The sequence below is a fragment of the Lithobates pipiens genome, unplaced genomic scaffold (assembly GCF_037356315.1).
Source record: "Lithobates pipiens isolate NorthernLeopardFrog02 unplaced genomic scaffold, aLitPip1_a1.2 Scaffold_19, whole genome shotgun sequence".
In the NCBI taxonomy this organism is placed as follows: domain Eukaryota; kingdom Metazoa; phylum Chordata; class Amphibia; order Anura; family Ranidae; genus Lithobates; species Lithobates pipiens.
Genome location: NW_027507764.1, coordinates 7672110 through 7695800, shown reverse-complemented (window position 1 = coordinate 7695800; position 23691 = coordinate 7672110). Strand labels below are relative to the sequence as shown.

At 57.9% G+C, this 23691-nt stretch overlaps 1 protein-coding gene across 2 annotated transcripts in view; it reads right to left on the bottom strand.

The window, feature by feature from the left end:
* Positions 1–13624, bottom strand: part of LOC143995779 (kinesin-like protein KIFC3) — a 38465-nt gene extending 24841 nt beyond the window's left edge. For both annotated transcript variants that reach the window (XM_077490492.1, XM_077490493.1), the window contains exon 1: positions 13537–13624. In XM_077490492.1, coding sequence (XP_077346618.1) covers positions 13537–13585 — 49 coding nt within the window. In that variant the 5' untranslated portion in view covers positions 13586–13624. The remainder of the gene's footprint in view (positions 1–13536) is intronic.
* Between the last annotated feature and the right edge of the window lie 10067 nt (positions 13625–23691).

Sequence of the window (23691 nt, the reverse complement as noted above, 5' to 3'; positions counted from 1 at the left end):
CTGACTACCGAGGACCGCCCCCTACCTGCCAGGAAATCACACGGGTCAGCGACTACCGAGGACCGCCCCCTGCCTGCCAGGAAATCACACGGGTCACCAACTACTGAGGACCGCCCCCTTCCTGCCAGGAAATCATATGGGTCACCGACTACCGAGGACCGCCCCCCTTCCTGCCAGGAAATCACACGGGTCACCGACTACCGAGGACCGCCCCCTTCCTGCCAGGAAATCACACGGGTCACCGACTACGAGGACCGCCCCCGGCCTGCCAGAAAATCACAAGGGTCACCGACTACCGAGGACCGCCCCCTGCCTGCCAGGAAATCACACGGGTCACCGACTACCGAGGACCGCCCCCGGCCTGCCAGAAAATCACATGGGTCACCGACTACCGAGGACCGCCCCATGCCTGCCAGAAAATCACACGGGTCACTGACTACCGAGGACCGCCCCCTTCCTGCCAGGAAATCACACGGGTCACCGACTACCGAGGACCGCCCCCTACCTGCCAAAAAATCACACGGGTCACTGACTACCAAGGACCGCCCCCTGTCTGCCAGAAAATCAAACGGGTCACTGACTACCGAGGACCGCCTCCTTCCTGCCAGGAAATCACACGGGTCACCGACTACCGAGGACCGCCCCCTACCAGCCAGGAAATCACACGGGTCGCTGACTACCGAGGACCGCCCACTGCCTGCCAGGAAATCACACGGGTCGCCGACTACCGAGGACCGCCCACTGCCTGCCAGGAAATCACACGGGTCGCTGACTACCGAGGACCGCCCCCTGCCTGCCAGGAAATCACACGGGTCGCTGACTACCGAGGACCGCCCACTGCCTGCCAGGAAATCACACGGGTCGCTGACTACCGAGGACCGCCCACTGCCTGCCAGGAAATCACACGGGTCGCTGACTACCGAGGACCGCCCCCTGCCTGCCAGGAAATCACACGGGTCAGCGACTACCGAGGACCGCCCCCTGCCTGCCAGGAAATCACACGGGTCACCGACTACCGAGGACCGCCCCCTGCCTGCCAGGAAATCACACGGGTCACCGACTACCGAGGACCGCCCCCTTCCTGCCAGGAAATCACACGGGTCACCGACTACCGAGGACCGCCCCGTGCCTGCCAAGAAATCACACGGGTCACCGACTACCGAGGACCGGCCCCTCCCTGCCAGGAAATCACACGGGTCACCGACTACCGAGGACCGCCCCCTGCCTGCCAAGAAATCACACGGGTCACCGACTACCGAGGACCACGCCCTTCCTGCCAAGAAATCACACGGGTCACTGACTACCGAGGACCGCCCCCTTCCTGCCAAGAAATCACACGGGTCACCGACTATAGAGGACCGCCCCCTTCCTGCCAGGAAATCACACGGGTCACAGACTACCGAGGACGCCCCCATCCTGCCAGGAAATCACATGGGTCACTGACTACCGAGGACCGCCCCCTTCCTGCCAGGAAATCACACGGGTCGCTGACTACCGAGGACCGCCCCCTTCCTGCCAAGAAATCACACGGGTCACCGACTATAGAGGACCGCCCCCTTCCTGCCAGGAAATCACACGGGTCACTGACTACCGAGGACCGCCCCCATGCTGCCAGGAAATCACATGGGTCACTGACTACCGAGGACCGCCCCCTTCCTGCCAGGAAATCACATGGGTCACTGACTACCGAGGACCTCCCCCTGCCTGCCAGGAAATCACACGGGTCACTAACTACCGAGGACCGCCCCCTGCCTGCCAGGAAATCACACGGGGCATCGACTACCGAGGACCGCCCCCTGCCTGCCAGAAAATCACACTGGTCACCGACTGCCGAGGACCGCCCCCTTCCTGACAGGAAATCACATGGGTTACCGACTACCGAGGACCGCCCCCTTCCTGACAGGAAATCACACGGGTCACTGAGGACCGCCCCCTTCCTGCCAGGAAATCACAGGGGTTACCGACTACCGAGGACCGCCCCCTGCCTGCCAGGAAATCACACGGGTCACCGACTACCGAGGCCCGCCCCCTTCCTGACAGAAAATCACACGGGTCACCGACTACCGAGGACCGCCCCCTTCCTGCCAGGAAATCACACGGGTCACCGACTACCGAGGACCGCCCCCTTCCTGCCAGGAAATCACACGGGTCACTGACTACCGAGGACCGCCCCCTACCTGCCAGGAAATCACATGGGTCACTGACTACCGAGGACCGCCCCCTTCCTGCCAGGAAATCACACGGGTCACGACTACCGAGGACCGCCCCCTACCTGCCAGGAAATCACACGGGTCACCGACTACCGAGGACCGCCCCCTTCCTGCCAGGAAATCACACGGGTCACCGACTACCGAGGACCGCCCCCTTCCTGCCAGGAAATCACACGGGTCATCGACTACCGAGGACCGCCCCCGGCCTGCCAGAAAATCACACGGGTCACCGACTACCGAGGACCACCCCCTTCCTGCCAGGAAATCACACGGGTCACTGACTACCGAGGACCGCCCCCTACCTGCCAGGAAATCACACGGGTCACTGACTACCGAGGACCGCCCCCTTCCTGCCAGGAAATCACACGGGTCACCGACTACCGAGGACCGCCCCCTACCTGCCAGGAAATCACACGGGTCACTGACTACCGAGGACCGCCCCCTGCCTGCCAGGAAATCACAGGGGTCGCTGACTACCGAGGACCGCCCACTGCCTGCTAGGGTATCACACGGGTCACTGACTACCGAGGACCGCCCACTGCCTGCCAGGAAATCACACGGGTCGCTGACTACCGAGGACCGCCCCCTGCCTGCCAGGAAATCACACGGGTCAGCGACTACCGAGGACCGCCCCCTGCCTGCCAGGAAATCACACGGGTCACCGACTACCGAGGACCGCCCCCTGCCTGCCAGGAAATCACACGGGTCACCGACTACCGAGGACCGCCCCCTTCCTGCCAGGAAATCACACGGGTCACCGACTACCGAGGACCGCCCCGTGCCTGCCAAGAAATCACACGGGTCACCGACTACCGAGGACCGGCCCCTCCCTGCCAGGAAATCACACGGGTCACCGACTACCGAGGACCGCCCCCTGCCTGCCAAGAAATCACACGGGTCACCGACTACCGAGGACCACGCCCTTCCTGCCAAGAAATCACACGGGTCACTGACTACCGAGGACCGCCCCCTTCCTGCCAAGAAATCACACGGGTCACCGACTATAGAGGACCGCCCCCTTCCTGCCAGGAAATCACACGGGTCACAGACTACCGAGGACGCCCCCATCCTGCCAGGAAATCACATGGGTCACTGACTACCGAGGACCGCCCCCTTCCTGCCAGGAAATCACACGGGTCGCTGACTACCGAGGACCGCCCCCTTCCTGCCAAGAAATCACACGGGTCACCGACTATAGAGGACCGCCCCCTTCCTGCCAGGAAATCACACGGGTCACTGACTACCGAGGACCGCCCCCATGCTGCCAGGAAATCACATGGGTCACTGACTACCGAGGACCGCCCCCTTCCTGCCAGGAAATCACATGGGTCACTGACTACCGAGGACCTCCCCCTGCCTGCCAGGAAATCACACGGGTCACTAACTACCGAGGACCGCCCCCTGCCTGCCAGGAAATCACACGGGGCATCGACTACCGAGGACCGCCCCCTGCCTGCCAGAAAATCACACTGGTCACCGACTGCCGAGGACCGCCCCCTTCCTGACAGGAAATCACATGGGTTACCGACTACCGAGGACCGCCCCCTTCCTGACAGGAAATCACACGGGTCACTGAGGATTGCCCCCTTCCTGCCAGGAAATCACAGGGGTTACCGACTACCGAGGAACGCCCCCTGCCTGCCAGGAAATCACACGGGTCACCGACTACCGAGGCCCGCCCCCTTCCTGACAGAAAATCACACGGGTCACCGACTACCGAGGACCGCCCCCTTCCTGCCAGGAAATCACACGGGTCACCGACTACCGAGGACCGCCCCCTTCCTGCCAGGAAATCACACGGGTCACTGACTACCGAGGACCGCCCCCTACCTGCCAGGAAATCACATGGGTCACTGACTACCGAGGACCGCCCCCTGCCTGCCAGGAAATCACACGGGTCAGCGACTACCGAGGACCGCCCCCTGCCTGCCAGGAAATCACACGGGTCACCGACTACCGAGGACCGCCCCCTGCCTGCCAGGAAATCACACGGGTCACCGACTACCGAGGACCGCCCCCTTCCTGCCAGGAAATCACACGGGTCACCGACTACCGAGGACCGCCCCGTACCTGCCAAGAAATCACACGGGTCACCGACTACCGAGGACCGGCCCCTCCCTGCCAGGAAATCACACGGGTCACCGACTACCGAGGACCGCCCCCTGCCTGCCAAGAAATCACACGGGTCACCGACTACCGAGGACCACGCCCTTCCTGCCAAGAAATCACACGGGTCACTGACTACCGAGGACCGCCCCCTTCCTGCCAAGAAATCACACGGGTCACCGACTATAGAGGACCGCCCCCTTCCTGCCAGGAAATCACACGGGTCACAGACTACCGAGGACGCCCCCATCCTGCCAGGAAATCACATGGGTCACTGACTACCGAGGACCGCCCCCTTCCTGCCAGGAAATCACACGGGTCGCTGACTACCGAGGACCGCCCCCTTCCTGCCAAGAAATCACACGGGTCACCGACTATAGAGGACCGCCCCCTTCCTGCCAGGAAATCACACGGGTCACTGACTACCGAGGACCGCCCCCATGCTGCCAGGAAATCACATGGGTCACTGACTACCGAGGACCGCCCCCTTCCTGCCAGGAAATCACATGGGTCACTGACTACCGAGGACCTCCCCCTGCCTGCCAGGAAATCACACGGGTCACTAACTACCGAGGACCGCCCCCTGCCTGCCAGGAAATCACACGGGGCATCGACTACCGAGGACCGCCCCCTGCCTGCCAGAAAATCACACTGGTCACCGACTGCCGAGGACCGCCCCCTTCCTGACAGGAAATCACATGGGTTACCGACTACCGAGGACCGCCCCCTTCCTGACAGGAAATCACACGGGTCACTGAGGATTGCCCCCTTCCTGCCAGGAAATCACAGGGGTTACCGACTACCGAGGACCGCCCCCTGCCTGCCAGGAAATCACACGGGTCACCGACTACCGAGGCCCGCCCCCTTCCTGACAGAAAATCACACGGGTCACCGACTACCGAGGACCGCCCCCTTCCTGCCAGGAAATCACACGGGTCACCGACTACCGAGGACCGCCCCCTTCCTGCCAGGAAATCACACGGGTCACTGACTACCGAGGACCGCCCCCTACCTGCCAGGAAATCACATGGGTCACTGACTACCGAGGACCGCCCCCTTCCTGCCAGGAAATCACACGGGTCACGACTACCGAGGACCGCCCCCTACCTGCCAGGAAATCACACGGGTCACCGACTACCGAGGACCGCCCCCTTCCTGCCAGGAAATCACACGGGTCACCGACTACCGAGGACCGCCCCCTTCCTGCCAGGAAATCACACGGGTCACCGACTACCGAGGACCGCCCCCGGCCTGCCAGAAAATCACACGGGTCACCGACTACCGAGGACCACCCCCTTCCTGCCAGGAAATCACACGGGTCACTGACTACCGAGGACCGCCCCCTACCTGCCAGGAAATCACACGGGTCACTGACTACCGAGGACCGCCCCCTTCCTGCCAGGAAATCACACGGGTCACCGACTACCGAGGACCGCCCCCTACCTGCCAGGAAATCACACGGGTCACTGACTACCGAGGACCGCCCCCTGCCTGCCAGGAAATCACAGGGGTCGCTGACTACCGAGGACCGCCCCCTACCTCCTAGGAAATCACATGGGTCACTGACTACCGAGGACCGCCCCCTTCCTGCCAGGAAATCACACGGGTCACGACTACCGAGGACCGCCCCCTACCTGCCAGGAAATCACACGGGTCACCGACTACCGAGGACCGCCCCCTTCCTGCCAGGAAATCACACGGGTCACCGACTACCGAGGACCGCCCCCTTCCTGCCAGGAAATCACACGGGTCATCGACTACCGAGGACCGCCCCCGGCCTGCCAGAAAATCACACGGGTCACCGACTACCGAGGACCACCCCCTTCCTGCCAGGAAATCACACGGGTCACTGACTACCGAGGACCGCCCCCTACCTGCCAGGAAATCACACGGGTCACTGACTACCGAGGACCGCCCCCTTCCTGCCAGGAAATCACACGGGTCACCGACTACCGAGGACCGCCCCCTACCTGCCAGGAAATCACACGGGTCACTGACTACCGAGGACCGCCCCCTGCCTGCCAGGAAATCACAGGGGTCGCTGACTACCGAGGACCGCCCACTGCCTGCTAGGGTATCACACGGGTCACTGACTACCGAGGACCGCCCACTGCCTGCCAGGAAATCACACGGGTCGCTGACTACCGAGGACCGCCCCCTGCCTGCCAGGAAATCACACGGGTCAGCGACTACCGAGGACCGCCCCCTGCCTGCCAGGAAATCACACGGGTCACCGACTACCGAGGACCGCCCCCTGCCTGCCAGGAAATCACACGGGTCACCGACTACCGAGGACCGCCCCCTTCCTGCCAGGAAATCACACGGGTCACCGACTACCGAGGACCGCCCCGTGCCTGCCAAGAAATCACACGGGTCACCGACTACCGAGGACCGGCCCCTCCCTGCCAGGAAATCACACGGGTCACCGACTACCGAGGACCGCCCCCTGCCTGCCAAGAAATCACACGGGTCACCGACTACCGAGGACCACGCCCTTCCTGCCAAGAAATCACACGGGTCACTGACTACCGAGGACCGCCCCCTTCCTGCCAAGAAATCACACGGGTCACCGACTATAGAGGACCGCCCCCTTCCTGCCAGGAAATCACACGGGTCACAGACTACCGAGGACGCCCCCATCCTGCCAGGAAATCACATGGGTCACTGACTACCGAGGACCGCCCCCTTCCTGCCAGGAAATCACACGGGTCGCTGACTACCGAGGACCGCCCCCTTCCTGCCAAGAAATCACACGGGTCACCGACTATAGAGGACCGCCCCCTTCCTGCCAGGAAATCACACGGGTCACTGACTACCGAGGACCGCCCCCATGCTGCCAGGAAATCACATGGGTCACTGACTACCGAGGACCGCCCCCTTCCTGCCAGGAAATCACATGGGTCACTGACTACCGAGGACCTCCCCCTGCCTGCCAGGAAATCACACGGGTCACTAACTACCGAGGACCGCCCCCTGCCTGCCAGGAAATCACACGGGGCATCGACTACCGAGGACCGCCCCCTGCCTGCCAGAAAATCACACTGGTCACCGACTGCCGAGGACCGCCCCCTTCCTGACAGGAAATCACATGGGTTACCGACTACCGAGGACCGCCCCCTTCCTGACAGGAAATCACACGGGTCACTGAGGATTGCCCCCTTCCTGCCAGGAAATCACAGGGGTTACCGACTACCGAGGACCGCCCCCTGCCTGCCAGGAAATCACACGGGTCACCGACTACCGAGGCCCGCCCCCTTCCTGACAGAAAATCACACGGGTCACCGACTACCGAGGACCGCCCCCTTCCTGCCAGGAAATCACACGGGTCACCGACTACCGAGGACCGCCCCCTTCCTGCCAGGAAATCACACGGGTCACTGACTACCGAGGACCGCCCCCTACCTGCCAGGAAATCACATGGGTCACTGACTACCGAGGACCGCCCCCTGCCTGCCAGGAAATCACACGGGTCAGCGACTACCGAGGACCGCCCCCTGCCTGCCAGGAAATCACACGGGTCACCGACTACCGAGGACCGCCCCCTGCCTGCCAGGAAATCACACGGGTCACCGACTACCGAGGACCGCCCCCTTCCTGCCAGGAAATCACACGGGTCACCGACTACCGAGGACCGCCCCGTGCCTGCCAAGAAATCACACGGGTCACCGACTACCGAGGACCGGCCCCTCCCTGCCAGGAAATCACACGGGTCACCGACTACCGAGGACCGCCCCCTGCCTGCCAAGAAATCACACGGGTCACCGACTACCGAGGACCACGCCCTTCCTGCCAAGAAATCACACGGGTCACTGACTACCGAGGACCGCCCCCTTCCTGCCAAGAAATCACACGGGTCACCGACTATAGAGGACCGCCCCCTTCCTGCCAGGAAATCACACGGGTCACAGACTACCGAGGACGCCCCCATCCTGCCAGGAAATCACATGGGTCACTGACTACCGAGGACCGCCCCCTTCCTGCCAGGAAATCACACGGGTCGCTGACTACCGAGGACCGCCCCCTTCCTGCCAAGAAATCACACGGGTCACCGACTATAGAGGACCGCCCCCTTCCTGCCAGGAAATCACACGGGTCACTGACTACCGAGGACCGCCCCCATGCTGCCAGGAAATCACATGGGTCACTGACTACCGAGGACCGCCCCCTTCCTGCCAGGAAATCACATGGGTCACTGACTACCGAGGACCTCCCCCTGCCTGCCAGGAAATCACACGGGTCACTAACTACCGAGGACCGCCCCCTGCCTGCCAGGAAATCACACGGGGCATCGACTACCGAGGACCGCCCCATGCCTGCCTGCCAGAAAATCACACTGGTCACCGACTGCCGAGGACCGCCCCCTTCCTGACAGGAAATCACATGGGTTACCGACTACCGAGGACCGCCCCCTTCCTGACAGGAAATCACACGGGTCACTGAGGATTGCCCCCTTCCTGCCAGGAAATCACAGGGGTTACCGACTACCGAGGACCGCCCCCTGCCTGCCAGGAAATCACACGGGTCACCGACTACCGAGGCCCGCCCCCTTCCTGACAGAAAATCACACGGGTCACCGACTACCGAGGACCGCCCCCTTCCTGCCAGGAAATCACACGGGTCACCGACTACCGAGGACCGCCCCCTTCCTGCCAGGAAATCACACGGGTCACTGACTACCGAGGACCGCCCCCTACCTGCCAGGAAATCACATGGGTCACTGACTACCGAGGACCGCCCCCTTCCTGCCAGGAAATCACACGGGTCACGACTACCGAGGACCGCCCCCTACCTGCCAGGAAATCACACGGGTCACCGACTACCGAGGACCGCCCCCTTCCTGCCAGGAAATCACACGGGTCACCGACTACCGAGGACCGCCCCCTTCCTGCCAGGAAATCACACGGGTCACCGACTACCGAGGACCGCCCCCGGCCTGCCAGAAAATCACACGGGTCACCGACTACCGAGGACCACCCCCTTCCTGCCAGGAAATCACACGGGTCACTGACTACCGAGGACCGCCCCCTACCTGCCAGGAAATCACACGGGTCACTGACTACCGAGGACCGCCCCCTTCCTGCCAGGAAATCACACGGGTCACCGACTACCGAGGACCGCCCCCTACCTGCCAGGAAATCACACGGGTCACTGACTACCGAGGACCGCCCCCTGCCTGCCAGGAAATCACAGGGGTCGCTGACTACCGAGGACCGCCCACTGCCTGCTAGGGTATCACACGGGTCACTGACTACCGAGGACCGCCCACTGCCTGCCAGGAAATCACACGGGTCACTGACTACCGAGGACCGCCCCCTACCTGCCAGGAAATCACACGGGTCACTGACTACCGAGGACCGCCCCCTGCCTGCCCGGAAATCACACAGGTCACCGACTACCGAGGACTGACCCCTACCTGCCAGAAAATCACACGGGTCACAGACTACCGAGGACCGCCCCCTACCTGCCAGGAAATCACATGGGTCACCGACTACCGAGGACCGCCCCCTTCCTGCCAGGAAATCACACGGGTCACTGACTACCGAGGACCACCCCCTGCCTGCCAGAAAATCACACGGGTCACTGACTACCGAGGACCGCCCCCTACCTGCCAGGAAATCACACGGGTCAGCGACTACCAAGGACCGCCCCCTGCCTGCCAGGAAATCACACGGGTCACCGACTACCGAGGACCGCCCCCTTCCTGCCAGGAAATCACACGGGTCTCCGACTACCGAGGACCACCCCCTACCTGCCAGAAAATCACACGAGTCACTGACTACCGAGGACCGCCCCCTGCCTGCCAGAAAATCACACGGGTCACTGACTACCGAGGACCGCCCCCTTCCTGCCAGGAAATCACACGGGTCGCTGACTACCGAGGACCGCCCCCTTCCTGCCAGGAAATCACACGGGTCGCTGACTACCGAGGACCGCCCACTGCCTGCCAGGAAATCACACGGGTCGCCGACTACCGAGGACCGCCCACTGCCTGCCAGGAAATCACACGGGTCGCTGACTACCGAGGACCGCCCACTGCCTGCCAGGAAATCACACGGGTCACTGACTACCGAGGACCGCCTCCTACCTGCCAGGAAATCACACGGGTCACTGACTACCGAGGACAGCCCCCTGCCTGCCCAGAAATCACACAGGTCACCGACTACCGAGGACCGACCCCTACCTGCCAGAAAATCACACGGGTCACAGACTACCGAGGACCGCCCCCTACCTGCCAGGAAATCACACGGGTCACCGACTACCGAGGACCGCCCCCTTCCTGCCAGGAAATCACACGGGTCACTGACTACCGAGGACCGCCCCCTGCCTGCCAGGAAATCACACGGGTCAGCGACTACCGAGGACCGCCCCCTGCCTGCCAGAAAATCACACGGGTCACTGACTACCGAGGACCGCCCCCTACCTGCCAGGAAATCACACGGGTCAGCGACTACCGAGGACCGCCCCCTGCCTGCCAGGAAATCACACGGGTCACCAACTACTGAGGACCGCCCCCTTCCTGCCAGGAAATCACATGGGTCACCGACTACCGAGGACCGCCCCCCTTCCTGCCAGGAAATCACACGGGTCACCGACTACCGAGGACCGCCCCCTTCCTGCCAGGAAATCACACGGGTCACCGACTACGAGGACCGCCCCCGGCGTGCCAGAAAATCACAAGGGTCACCGACTACCGAGGACCGCCCCCTGCCTGCCAGAAAATCACATGGGTCACCGACTACCGAGGACCGCCCCCGGCCTGCCAGAAAATCACATGGGTCACTGACTACCGAGGACCGCCCCATGCCTGCCAGAAAATCACACGGGTCACTGACTACCGAGGACCGCCCCCTTCCTGACAGGAAATCACACGGGTCACCGACTACCGAGGACCGCCCCCTACCTGCCAAAAAATCTTATGGGTCACTGACTACCGAGGACCGCCCCCTGTCTGCCAGAAAATCAAACGGGTCACTGACTACCGAGGACCGCCCCCTTCCTGCCAGGAAATCACACGGGTCACCGACTACCGAGGACCGCCCCCTACCTGCCAGGAAATCACACGGGTCGCTGACTACCGAGGACCGCCCACTGCCTGCCAGGAAATCACACGGGTCGCCGACTACCGAGGACCGCCCACTGCCTGCCAGGAAATCATACGGGTCGCTGACTACCGAGGACCGCCCCCTGCCTGCCAGGAAATCACACGGGTCGCTGACTACCGAGGACCGCCCACTGCCTGCCAGGAAATCACACGGGTCGCTGACTACCGAGGACCGCCCACTGCCTGCCAGGAAATCACACGGGTCGCTGACTACCGAGGACCGCCCACTGCCTGCCAGGAAATCACACGGGTCGCTGACTACCGAGGACCGCCCCCTGCCTGCCAGGAAATCACACGGGTCAGCGACTACCGAGGACCGCCCCCTGCCTGCCAGGAAATCACACGGGTCACCGACTACCGAGGACCGCCCCCTGCCTGCCAGGAAATCACACGGGTCACCGACTACCGAGGACCGCCCCCTTCCTGCCAGGAAATCACACGGGTCACCGACTACCGAGGACCGCCCCCTGCCTGCCAAGAAATCACACGGGTCACCGACTACCGAGGACCGCCCCCTCCCTGCCAGGAAATCACACGGGTCACCGACTACCGAGGACCGCCCCCTGCCTGCCAAGAAATCACACGGGTCACCGACTACCGAGGACCACGCCCTTCCTGCCAAGAAATCACACGGGTCACTGACTACCGAGGACCGCCCCCTTCCAGCCAAGAAATCACACGGGTCACCGACTATAGAGGACCGCCCCCTTCCTGCCAGGAAATCACACGGGTCACCGACTACCGAGGACCGCCCCCATCCTGCCAGGAAATCACATGGGTCACTGACCACCGAGGACCGCCCCCTTCCTGCCAGGAAATCACACGGGTCGCTGACTACCGAGGACCGCCCCCTTCCTGCCAGGAAATCACACGGGTCACCGACTATAGAGGACTGCCCCCTTCCTGCCAGGAAATCACACGGGTCACCGACTACCGAGGACCGCCCCCATCCTGCCAGGAAATCACATGGGTCACTGACTACCGAGGACCGCCCCCTTCCTGCCAGGAAATCACATGGGTCACTGACTACCGAGGACCTCCCCCTGCCTGCCAGGAAATCACACGGGTCACTAACTACCGAGGACCGCCCCCTGCCTGCCAGGAAATCACACGGGTCATCGACTACCGAGGACCGCCCCCTGCCTGCCAGAAAATCACACTGGTCACCGACTGCCGAGGACCGCCCCCTTCCTGACAGGAAATCACATGGGTTACCGACTACCGAGGACCGCCCCCTTCCTGACAGGAAATCACACGGGTCACTGAGGATTGCCCCCTTCCTGCCAGGAAATCACACGGGTCACCGACTATAGAGGACTGCCCCCTTCCTGCCAGGAAATCACACGGGTCACCGACTACCGAGGACCGCCCCCATCCTGCCAGGAAATCACATGGGTCACTGACTACCGAGGACCGCCCCCTTCCTGCCAGGAAATCACATGGGTCACTGACTACCGAGGACCTCCCCCTGCCTGCCAGGAAATCACACGGGTCACTAACTACCGAGGACCGCCCCCTGCCTGCCAGGAAATCACACGGGTCATCGACTACCGAGGACCGCCCCCTGCCTGCCAGAAAATCACACTGGTCACCGACTGCCGAGGACCGCCCCCTTCCTGACAGGAAATCACATGGGTTACCGACTACCGAGGACCGCCCCCTTCCTGACAGGAAATCACACGGGTCACTGAGGATTGCCCCCTTCCTGCCAGGAAATCACACGGGTTACCGACTACCGAGGACCGCCCCCTGCCTGCCAGGAAATCACACGGGTCACCGACTACCGAGGCCGGCCCCCTTCCTGACCGGAAATCACACGGGTCACCGACTACCGAGGACCGCCCCCTTCCTGACAGGAAATCACACGGGTCACCGACTACCGAGGACCGCCCCCTTCCTGACAGGAAATCACACGGGTCACCGACTACCGAGGACCGCCCCCTTCCTGACAGGAAATCACACGGGTCATCGACTACCGAGTTGTGTTTTTAAAAAAAAATTAATTATCCTGATGATGAGGGGAGGGAATGTTCACAGATTAGACCTCCCCTCGCAGTAATCCTCGTACGGAAGTGGTCAGAGATCACAGGGATTGTCCAATCAGATTGTGTCACCTACTTTCCACATCATCCAGCTCTGACCACACAACGCTCTTCTTGGATTTCATTGGTCCTTTCTGTGTCCCTGCGGCCGTGTCTTCTTCCTGTGTGGGAGGAGCATACAGTGATTGGTAACATTTGTATATAGAAGAGGTGTGACATCACAGGTATTCAATTATTTCTGGGGGGTCGTCCTATCAGAGGGATTATATTTCATCTCATAAACCCCCAAAATGGTGATCTGCGGGGGATGGAAGGAATCCCTCGCATTGGATGCATGCTGAGCTACATGTAGATGTACAATAGTGTGCCCCGGGATACGGGGGCCCTGAGGGGCCCCATCACCATTTCTTCTACGGGGGCCCCACCCACACGCTCAGAGCCTCTCCCAAGGGTTAGACCCCACCCACATCCACACCTCAATTAAATAGACACCGTTATTTGTTGTATTTGGAACCCGGAGGGTCATGATCAATAGTCTATAGTACCATAATCCCTACTCTATGGAACCATAATCCCTACTCTATGGTAGCATAGTCCCTCCTCCATCCGCTTTGGGTTGCACCAGAACATGCAAACCCTAATAAAGTCTACAGTATGTGACAAAAGTAAGTACACCCCTCAGTGACATTCCTTCTCTCTTTTCATGTGACAACACTGAAGAAATGACACTTGTCTACAATGTAAAGTAGTGAGTGTACAGCTTGTATAACAGTGTCCTGTCCCCTCAAAATAACGCAACACACAGCCATTAATGTCTAAACCGCTGGCAACAAAAGTCAGTACACCCTTAAGTGAAAATCTCCAACGTGGGCCCAATTAGCCATTTTCCCTCCCCGGTGTCATGTGACTCATTAGTGTTACAAGGTCTCAGGTGTGAATGGGGAGCAGGTGTGTTAAATTTGGTGTTATCGCTCTCACTCTCTCATACTGGTTACTGGAAGTACAACATGGCATCTCATGGCAAAGAACTCTCTGAGGATCTGAAGATAAGAATTGTTGCTCTACATAAAGATGGCCTAGGCTGTAAGAAGATTGCCAAGACCCTGAAACTGAGCTGCAGCACGGTGGCCAAGACCATACAGCGGTATAACAGGACAGGTTCCCCTCAGAACAGGCCTCGCCATGGTCCACCAAAGAAGTTGAGGTCACGTGCTCAGCGTCATATCCAGAGGTTGTCTTTGGGAAATAGACGTATGAGTGCTGCCAGCATTGCTGCAGAGGTTGTAGGGGTGGGGGGTCAGCCTGTCAGTGATCAGACCATACGCCGCACACTGCATCAAATTGGTCTGCATGGCTGTCGTCCCAGAAGGAAGCCTCTTCTAAAGATGATGCACAAGAAAGCCCACAAACAGTTTGCTGAAGACAAGCAGACTAAGGAGATGGATTACTGGAACCATGTCCTGTGGTCTGATGAGACCAAGATAAAGGTATTTGGTGTCAGATGGTGACAAGCGTGTGTGGGGGCAACCAGGTGAGGAGGACAAAGACAAGTGTGTCTTGTCTACAGTCAGGCATGGTGGTGGGAGTGTCATGGTCTGGGGCTGCATGAGTGCTGCCGGCACTGGGGGGCTACAGATCATTGAGGGGACGGGAAATTTACACTGTTATACAAGCTGTACACTCACTACTTTACATTGTAGACAAGTGTCATTTCTTCAGTGTTGTCACATTAAAAGAGAGAAGAAATGTCACTGAGGGGTGTACTTACTTTTGTCACATATTGTATGGGAAACAAACATGAAAAATCTAAAGTGATAATTTTAAAATCTTATATGGAAGTTATTGCCATAAAAAGTGTTTGGGGACCCGGCTCCTGCCCCATGCGAGTGTTTGGGGACCCGGCTCCTGCCCCAGGGGAGTGTTTGGGGACCGGCTCCTGCCCCAGGGGAGTGTTTGGGGACCCGGCTCCTGCCCCAGGGGAGTGTTTGGGGACCCGGCTCCTGCCCCAGGGGAGTGTTTGGGGACCCGGCTCCTGCCCCAGGGGAGTGTTTGGTGACCCGACTCCTGCCCCAGGGTAGTGTTTGGGGACCCAGCTCCTGCCCAGGGGAGTGTTTGGGGACCCAGCTCCTGCCCCAGGGGAGTATTTGGTGACCCGGCTCCTGCCCCAGGCGAGTGTTTGGGGACCCGGCTCCTGCTCCAGGCGAATATGTTTGGGGACCCAGCTCCCCAGTGGAGTGTTTGGGGACCCGGCTCCTGCCACAGAGGAAATGTTTCAAGGCAAAAAAAAAGTTTTTAAAACAATCGTTTTTTCAGTAGCAGTGATTTCAATAATGCTTAAAGTGAAACAATAAAAATGAAATATTCCTTTAAATATCATGCCTGGTGGGGGGGGGTCCCCTTAGTCTGCCTGTAAAGTGGAGCATCTGTGTGATCTATAGAACATGCCGCAGCAAAATTATATTTCTAAAGGTAAAAATGTCATCTAAACTTGCTTACGGCTGTAAGGTGTTCCCGCCTCCCGGCAATGTAGATGAAAAATCAAGGGAAAAAAACAGTGTAGGGTCCCCCCCAGTCCATACCAGACCCTTATCCGAGCATGGAGCCTGGAGGTCAGGATGGGGGGGACGAGCGAGCACCCCCCTCCTGAACCATACCAGGCCACATGCCCTCAACATGGGGAGGGTGCTTTGGAGTCCCACCCAAAGGACTTTTTACCAATGTTAATGGGGACAAGAGCCTCTTCCCAACAACCCTGGCCATTGGTTGTCGGGGTCTGCGGGCGGGGGGCTTGTCGGAATCTGGAAGCCCCCTTTAACAAGTGAATGGGTATCGGGGACATTCTACCCCTTCACCAATAAAAAGTGTCAAAAATTAGACCGTTTTCAATCACGTCACCCGATGGACCCGAAAGATTGAAAAAAAAAAAAACAGAGCTCCACCTCCACTGACTAAACTGGATGACCCCGCCCTGTCTGATGTCAGAAGAGGGCGGGGTCACTCAGTTATGTCACCGGGTGGCCCCGCCCTTGCCTATATAACAGCTGTCACAGCCAAGAGGCAGCCGTCTGCGGGACGCCTCCCATCAAGGCAGAGATGTTGTTTTCTATTTTTCGGGTCCGTCGGGTGATTGAAGAGCGATGGACAACGCCGGCGCTTTTCTTTTACTTCTTCCTTAATAAAGGAAAACTGTCTGTTGGGGTTCTTACTTTGACACTTGTTTGGTGAATGGTCGGGGTACAATGTACCTGATACCCATTCACATGGGGGGGGAGGGGGGGTCGGATCTGGGAGAATCTAGATTCCTGCTTGCAGCCCCCCGACAATCAATGGCCAAGTCCCCATAAACATGCCGGCACCCCAAAGCACCCACCCCATGTGGAGGGAAAGAGTCCTTGTATGGTGCAGGAGGGAGGGCAGACACTAGCTCCTCCCCCTTTGCTGGCCTGCCAGGCTGCTTGCTCGGATAAGGGCTGGGTTTGGATTTTGGGGGACCCCATGCCGGGTTTTTACCTAATTCTGTCATAGGGTTCCCCTTACATTGTATTATATATTGTGCAATACAGTATATACCCTGCACTGCCTTATATATACTATACAGACTGCACTATATACCCTGCACTGCATTATATATACACTGTGTTATATACTCTGCCTTACACTGTTATATACACAGAGACCCCTTTCACACTGGAGCACTTTAAAATAGCGCCTGCAAACTGACCTGTAAGAGGCGCTCCTGTATCTCCGGGGTGCCCCTCCCCCCCTTCCTCTCTCACACCGGGGCGCTGCGCTGGCTGGACACTAGCATGTTTGGAGTGGTGTGTGTACCCCTCCTCCACCGCTCCTGCCCATTGAAATCAATGGGGCACCGCGGCTATACCGCCGTCTCAGCACCTCTGCAGAGACGCTTTGCAGTGCTTTTTAGCCCTTTGTTGGCCTCTAGCGGGGGGGTAATACTGCCCCACTAGCGACCGAATAGTGCCGCAAATCCGACGGTAGAGCGACACTAAAGATAGCGGCACTGTACCGCCGACGCACCTCCCCCGCCTGAAAGGGGCCTTTGCTGACCGACCGCCACCAAATATTTCCTCATCTCCATTCATAAATACCGTATATGACCCGTGTAAGAGCCTGATATAGTGTGGGCGGAGCCAGGATGTGCCGCAAACACCCCGAGTCCCCAGTACCATAGTCCCTACTCTCATAGTATCATAGTCCCTACTCTCATAGTATCATAGTCCCTACTCTCATAGTCCCTAGTACCATAGTCCCTACTCTCATAGTCCCGTAGTCCCTAGTACCATAGTCCCTACTCTCATAGTCCCTAGTACCATAGTCCCTACTCTCATAGTCCCTAGTACCATAGTCCTTACTCTCATAGTCCCTAGTACCATAGTCCCTACTCTCATAGTCCCTAGTACCATAGTCCCTAGTCTCATAGTCCCATCGTCCCTAGTCCCATAGTACCATAGCCCCTAGTCCCAAGTCCCATAGTCCCTAGTCCCATAGTCTCATAGAACCATAGTCCCTAGTCCCATAATACCATAGTCCCTAGTCCCATAATACTATACTCCCTAGTACCATAGTCCCATAGTACCATAGTCCTATAGTCCCTAGTCTCATAGTCCCTAGTACCATAGTCTCTAGTCTCATAGTCCCATCATCCCTAGTACCATAGTCCCAAGTCTTATAGTACCATAGTCCCTAGTCTCATAGTCCCTGTTCTCATAGTCCCTGGTCTCATAGTACCATAGTCCCTGGTCTCATAGTACCATAGTCCCTGGTCTCATAGTACCTTAGCCCTGGGTCTCATAGTCCCTGGTCTCATAGTCCTGGGTCTCATAGTACCATAGTCCTGGGTCTCATAGTCCCTGGTCTCAGTCCCGTAGTCCCTTTTCTCATAGTCCCTGAGTATCATAGTGCCTGGTCTCATAGTCCTGAGTCTCAGTCCCGTAGTCCCGGGCCTCATAGTCCTGGGTCCCATAGTCCTTGGTGTTATACTCCCTGGTCTCTTAGTCCCTGTCTCATAGTCCTGGGTCTCATAGTCCTGGGTCTCATAGTCCCTGTCTCATAGTCCGGGGTCTCATAGTCCCTGGGTCTCATAGTCCCTGGGTCTCATAATCCTGGGTATTATAGTCCCTGGTCTCATAGTCCCGGGTTTGTAGTCCCTGGTCTCATAGTCCCGGGTCATAGTCCCGTAGTCCCTGGTCTCATAGTCCCTGGTCTCATAGTCCCTGGGTATCATAGTGCCTGGTCTCATAGTCCTGAGTCTCAGTCCCATAGTCCCGGGTCTCATAGTCCTGGGTTCCATAGTCCTTGGTGTTATACTCCCTGGTCTCATAGTCCCTGGGTCTCATAATCCCTGTCTCATAGTCCTGGGTCTCATAGTCCCTGTTTCATAGTCCGGGGTCTCATAGTCCCGGGTCCCATAGTCCCTGGGTCTCATAGTCCCTGGGTCTCATAGTCCCTGGGTCTCATAGTCCCGGGTCTCATAGTCCCGGGTCTCATAGTCCTGGGTATCATAGTCCCTGGTCTCATAGTCCCGGGTCTCATAGTCCCTGGTCTCAAAGTCCCGGGTCATAGTCCCGTAGTCCCTGGTCTCATAGTCCTTGGTCTCATAGTCCTGGGTCTCATAGTCCCGTAGTCCCTGGTCTCATAGTCCCGTAGTCCTGGGTCTCATAGTCCCGTAGTCCCTGGTCTCATAGTACCATAGTCCTGGGTCTCATAGTCCCTGGTCTCATAGTCCTGGGTCTCATAGTACCATAGTCCTTGGTCTCATAGTCCCTGGTCTCATAGTACCATAGTCCTGGGTCTCATAGTCCCTGGTCTCATAGTCCTGGGTCTCATAGTACCATAGTCCTTGGTCTTATAGTCCCTGGTCTCATAGTACCATACTCCCTGGTCTCATAGTACTATAGTCCTGGGTCTCATAGTCCCTGGTCTCAGTCCCGTAGTCCCTTTTCTCATAGTCCCTGGGTATCATAGTGCCTGGTCTCATAGTCCTGAGTCTCAGTCCCGTAGTCCCGGGTCTCATAGTCCTGGGTCCCATAGTCCTTGGTCTCATACTCCCTGGTCTCATAATCCCTGTCTCATAATCTGGGGTTTCATAGTCCCTGTCTCATAGTCCGGGGTCTCATAGTCCCTGGGTCTCATAGTCCCTGGTCTCACAGTCCCTGTCTCATAGTCCGGGGTCTCATAGTCCCTGGTCTCATAGTCCTTGGGTCTCATAGTCCCTGGGTCTCATAGTCCTGGGTATCATAGTCCTGGGTATCATAGTCCCTGGTCTCATAGTCCGGGGTCTCATAGTCCCGGGTCTCATAGTCCCTGGGTCTCATAGTCCTGGGTCTCATAGTCCCGAGTCTCATAGTCCCTGGGTCTCATAGTCCTGGGTATCATAGTCCCTGGTCTCATAGTCCCGGGTCTCATAGTCCCTGGTCTCATAGTCCCTGGTCTCATAGTCCTGGGTCATAGTCCCGTAGTCCCTGGTCTCATAGTCCTTGGTCTCATAGTCCTGGGACTCATAGTCCCGTAGTCCCTGGTCTCATAGTCCCGTAGTCCTGGGTCTCATAGTCCCGTAGTCCCTGGTCTCATAGTACCATAGTCCTGGGTCTCATAGTCCCTGGTCTCATAGTACCATAGTCCCTGGTCTCATAGTCCTGGGTCTCATAGTACCATAGTCCTTGGTCTCATAGTCCCTGGTCTCATAGTACCATAGTCCTGGGTCTCATAGTCCCTGGTCTTATAGTCCTGGGTCTCATAGTACCATAGTCCTTGGTTTTATAGTCCCTGGTCTCATAGTACCATACTCCCTGGTCTCATAGTACTATAGTGCTGGGTCTCATAGTCCCTGGTCTCAGTCCCGTAGTCCCTTTTCTCATAGTCCCTGGGTATCATAGTGCCTGGTCTCATAGTCCTTGGTCTCATACTCCCTGGTCTCATAATCCCTGTCTCATAATCTGGGGTTTCATAGTCCCTGTCTCATAGTCCGGGGTCTCATAGTCCCCGGTCTCATAGTCCCTGGGTCTCATAGTCCCTGGTCTCATAGTCCGTGGGTCTCATAGTCCTGGGTATCATAGTCCCTGGTCTCATAGTCTCTGGTCTCATAGTCCCGGGTGTCATAGTCCCTGGTCTCATAGTCCCGGGTGTCATAGTCCCTGGTCTCATAGTCCCTGGTTTCATAGTCCCGGGTCTCATAGTCCCTGGTTTCATAGTCCCGGGTCTCATAGTCCCTGGTCTCATAGTCCCGTAGTCCTGGGTCTCATAGTCCTGTAGTCCCTGGTCTCATATTCCCGTAGTCCTGGGACTCATAGTCCCGCAGTCCTGGGTCTCATAGTCCTGTAGTCCCTGGTCTCATAGTCCCTGTCTCATAATCTGGGGTTTCATAGTCCCTGTCTCATAGTCCGGGGTCTCATAGTCCCTGGTCTCACAGTCCCTGTCTCATAGTCCGGGGTCTCATAGTCCCTGGTCTCATAGTCCCTGGGTCTCATAGTCCCTGGTCTCATAGTCCCTGGGTATCATAGTCCCTGGTCTCATAGTCCGGGGTCTCATAGTCCCGGGGTCTCATAGTCCCGGGTCTCATAGTCCCGAGTCTCATAGTCCCTGGGTCTCATAGTCCTGGGTATCATAGTCTCTGGTCTCATAGTCCCGGGTCTCATAGTCCCTGGTCTCATAGTCCCGGGTCATAGTCCCATAGTCCCTGGTCTCATAGTCCTTGGTCTCATAGTCCTGGGTTTCATAGTCCCGTAGTCCCTGGTCTCATAGTCCCGTAGTCCTGGGTCTCATAGTCCCGTAGTCCCTGGTCTCATAGTACCATAGTCCTGGGTCTCATAGTCCCTGGTCTCATAGTACCATAGTCCCTGGTCTCATAGTCCTGGGTCTCATAGTACCATAGTCCTTGGTCTCATAGTCCCTGGTCTCATAGTACCATAGTCCTGGGTCTCATAGTCCCTGGTCTCATAGTCCTGGGTCTCATAGTACCATAGTCCTTGGTCTTATAGTCCCTGGTCTCATAGTACCATACTCCCTGGTCTCATAGTACTATAGTCCTGGGTCTCATAGTCCCTGGTCTCAGTCCCGTAGTCCCTTTTCTCATAGTCCCTGGGTATCATAGTGCCTGGTCTCATAGTCCTGAGTCTCAGTCCCGTAGTCCCGGGTCTCATAGTCCTGGGTCCCATAGTCCTTGGTCTCATACTCCCTGGTCTCATAATCCCTGTCTCATAATCTGGGGTTTCATAGTCCCTGTCTCATAGTCTGGGGTCTCATAGTCCCTGGGTCTCACAGTCCCTGTCTCATAGTCCAGGGTCTCATAGTCCCTGGTCTCATAGTCCCTGGGTCTCATAGTCCCTGGTCTCATAGTCCCTGGGTCTCATAGATCTGGGTATCATAGTCCCTGGTCTCATAGTCTCTGGTCTCATAGTCCCGGGTGTGATAGTCCCTGGTCTCATAGTCCCGGGTCTCATAGTCCCTGGTTTCATAGTCCCGGGTTTCATAGTCCCTGGTTTCATAGTCCCGGGTCTCATAGTCCCTGGTCTCATAGTCCCGTAGTTCTGGGTCTCATAGTCCTGTAGTCCCTGGTCTCATAGTCCCGTAGTCCTGGGACTCATAGTCCCGCAGTCCTGGGTCTCATAGTCCCGTAGTCCCTGGTCTCATAGTCCCGTAGTCCCTGGTCTCATAGTCCTGGGTCTCATAGTCCCGTAGTGCCTGGTCTCATAGTCCTGGGTCTCATAGTCCCGTAGTGCCTGGTCTCATAGTCCCGTAGTCCCTGGTCTCATAGTCCTTGTAGTCCTGGGACTCATAGTCCAGTAGTCCTGGGTCTCATAGACCCGTAGTCCCTGGTCTCATAGTCCCGTAGTCCCTGGTCTCATAGTCCCGTAGTCCTGGGTCTCATAGTCCCGTAGTCCCTGGTCTCATAGTCCTGGGTCTCATAGTCCCGTAGTCCCTGGTCTCATAGTCCTGGGTCTCATAGTCCCGTAGTCCCTGGTCTCATAGTCCTGGGTCTCATAGTCCCGTAGTGCCTGGTCTCATAGTCCCGTGGTCCCTGGTCTCATAGTCCTTGGACTCATAGTCCAGTAGTCCTGGGTCTCATAGTCCCGTAGTCCCTGCTCTCATAGTCCCGTAGTCCTGGGTCTCATAGTACCGTAGTCCCTGGTCTTATAGTCCCGTAGTCCTGGGTCTCATAGTCCCGTAGTCCCTGGTCTCATAGTCCCGTAGTCCCTGGTCTCATAGTCCCGTAGTCCCTGGTCTCAGAGTCCTGGGTCTCATAGTCCCGTTGTCCCTGGTCTCATAGTCCTGGGTCTCATAGTCCCGTAGTCCCTGGTCTCATAGTATCCACCATCTATCCACGTTGTTACAACACATGACTGTATTGATCCGGAGTTGCCATGGTGATGAGTGTATTGGTGGCGCAGTCCCTACTGATGAGACATTTATATAAGACGATATTGTCCTGATTATCCGGGGAGAAGACAGGACGTGATTGGTCAGATGTTAATTAGGAAGCCGAGATGCGTCAATAATAATGATATTGATCTTCTCGGAGCCGCCGTCTGTTGTCACCCACAGAGAGAGATTCGATGGTCCCCATCCCCCACACACAGTACCAGAGGGGCTCCCAGGGGCCCCACCTGACAGGAACATGGCTGCCAGCAAACAGGAAATCACAGCAACCAATCAGATGTTACCGTTCATCAGTCTAAGAAGCTCTATTATTGGTTGCTTTCTGCTGCCCTATAGGGGAATGTCATTGTGAAGTGAGAACTGTCTGTGGTGCCAGATATGAGCCTCCTACAGTCCCTGTACAGCAGAGCTCAGACTGGGGGAGGGAGAAGCGGCACAAGAAGCCAATCAGGTGTGCTGCTGTGATCATGTGCTATCAAGAGGAGAAAGCGTGAGCGAGGAGTCTTCTGCTTGTCCTTTCATTGTCCAATCACAGGCTGGGGGCAAGTCCAATTACAGGGTTTGTCCCGCCCCCAGCTTGTGATTGGAAAGCGAAAGGAGAAGCAGGACCCCGCTGAGTGCATCGCTCTGCTCTCTCCTCCTATCAGCATGCTCCGTACACTGCAGTGCACCTATCTCTTTGTGCTGCTTCTCCACCCCCCAGTTTGAGCTCTGCTGTATATGGATTGGAGGAGGCCGATATCTGATCTTATTCAGGTCCTTGTTCTCTGATTAGGAACCGATGCCGAGAATTACACCCGGCTTACAGGACAAGAGAAGCGGTACTGTGCAGAGT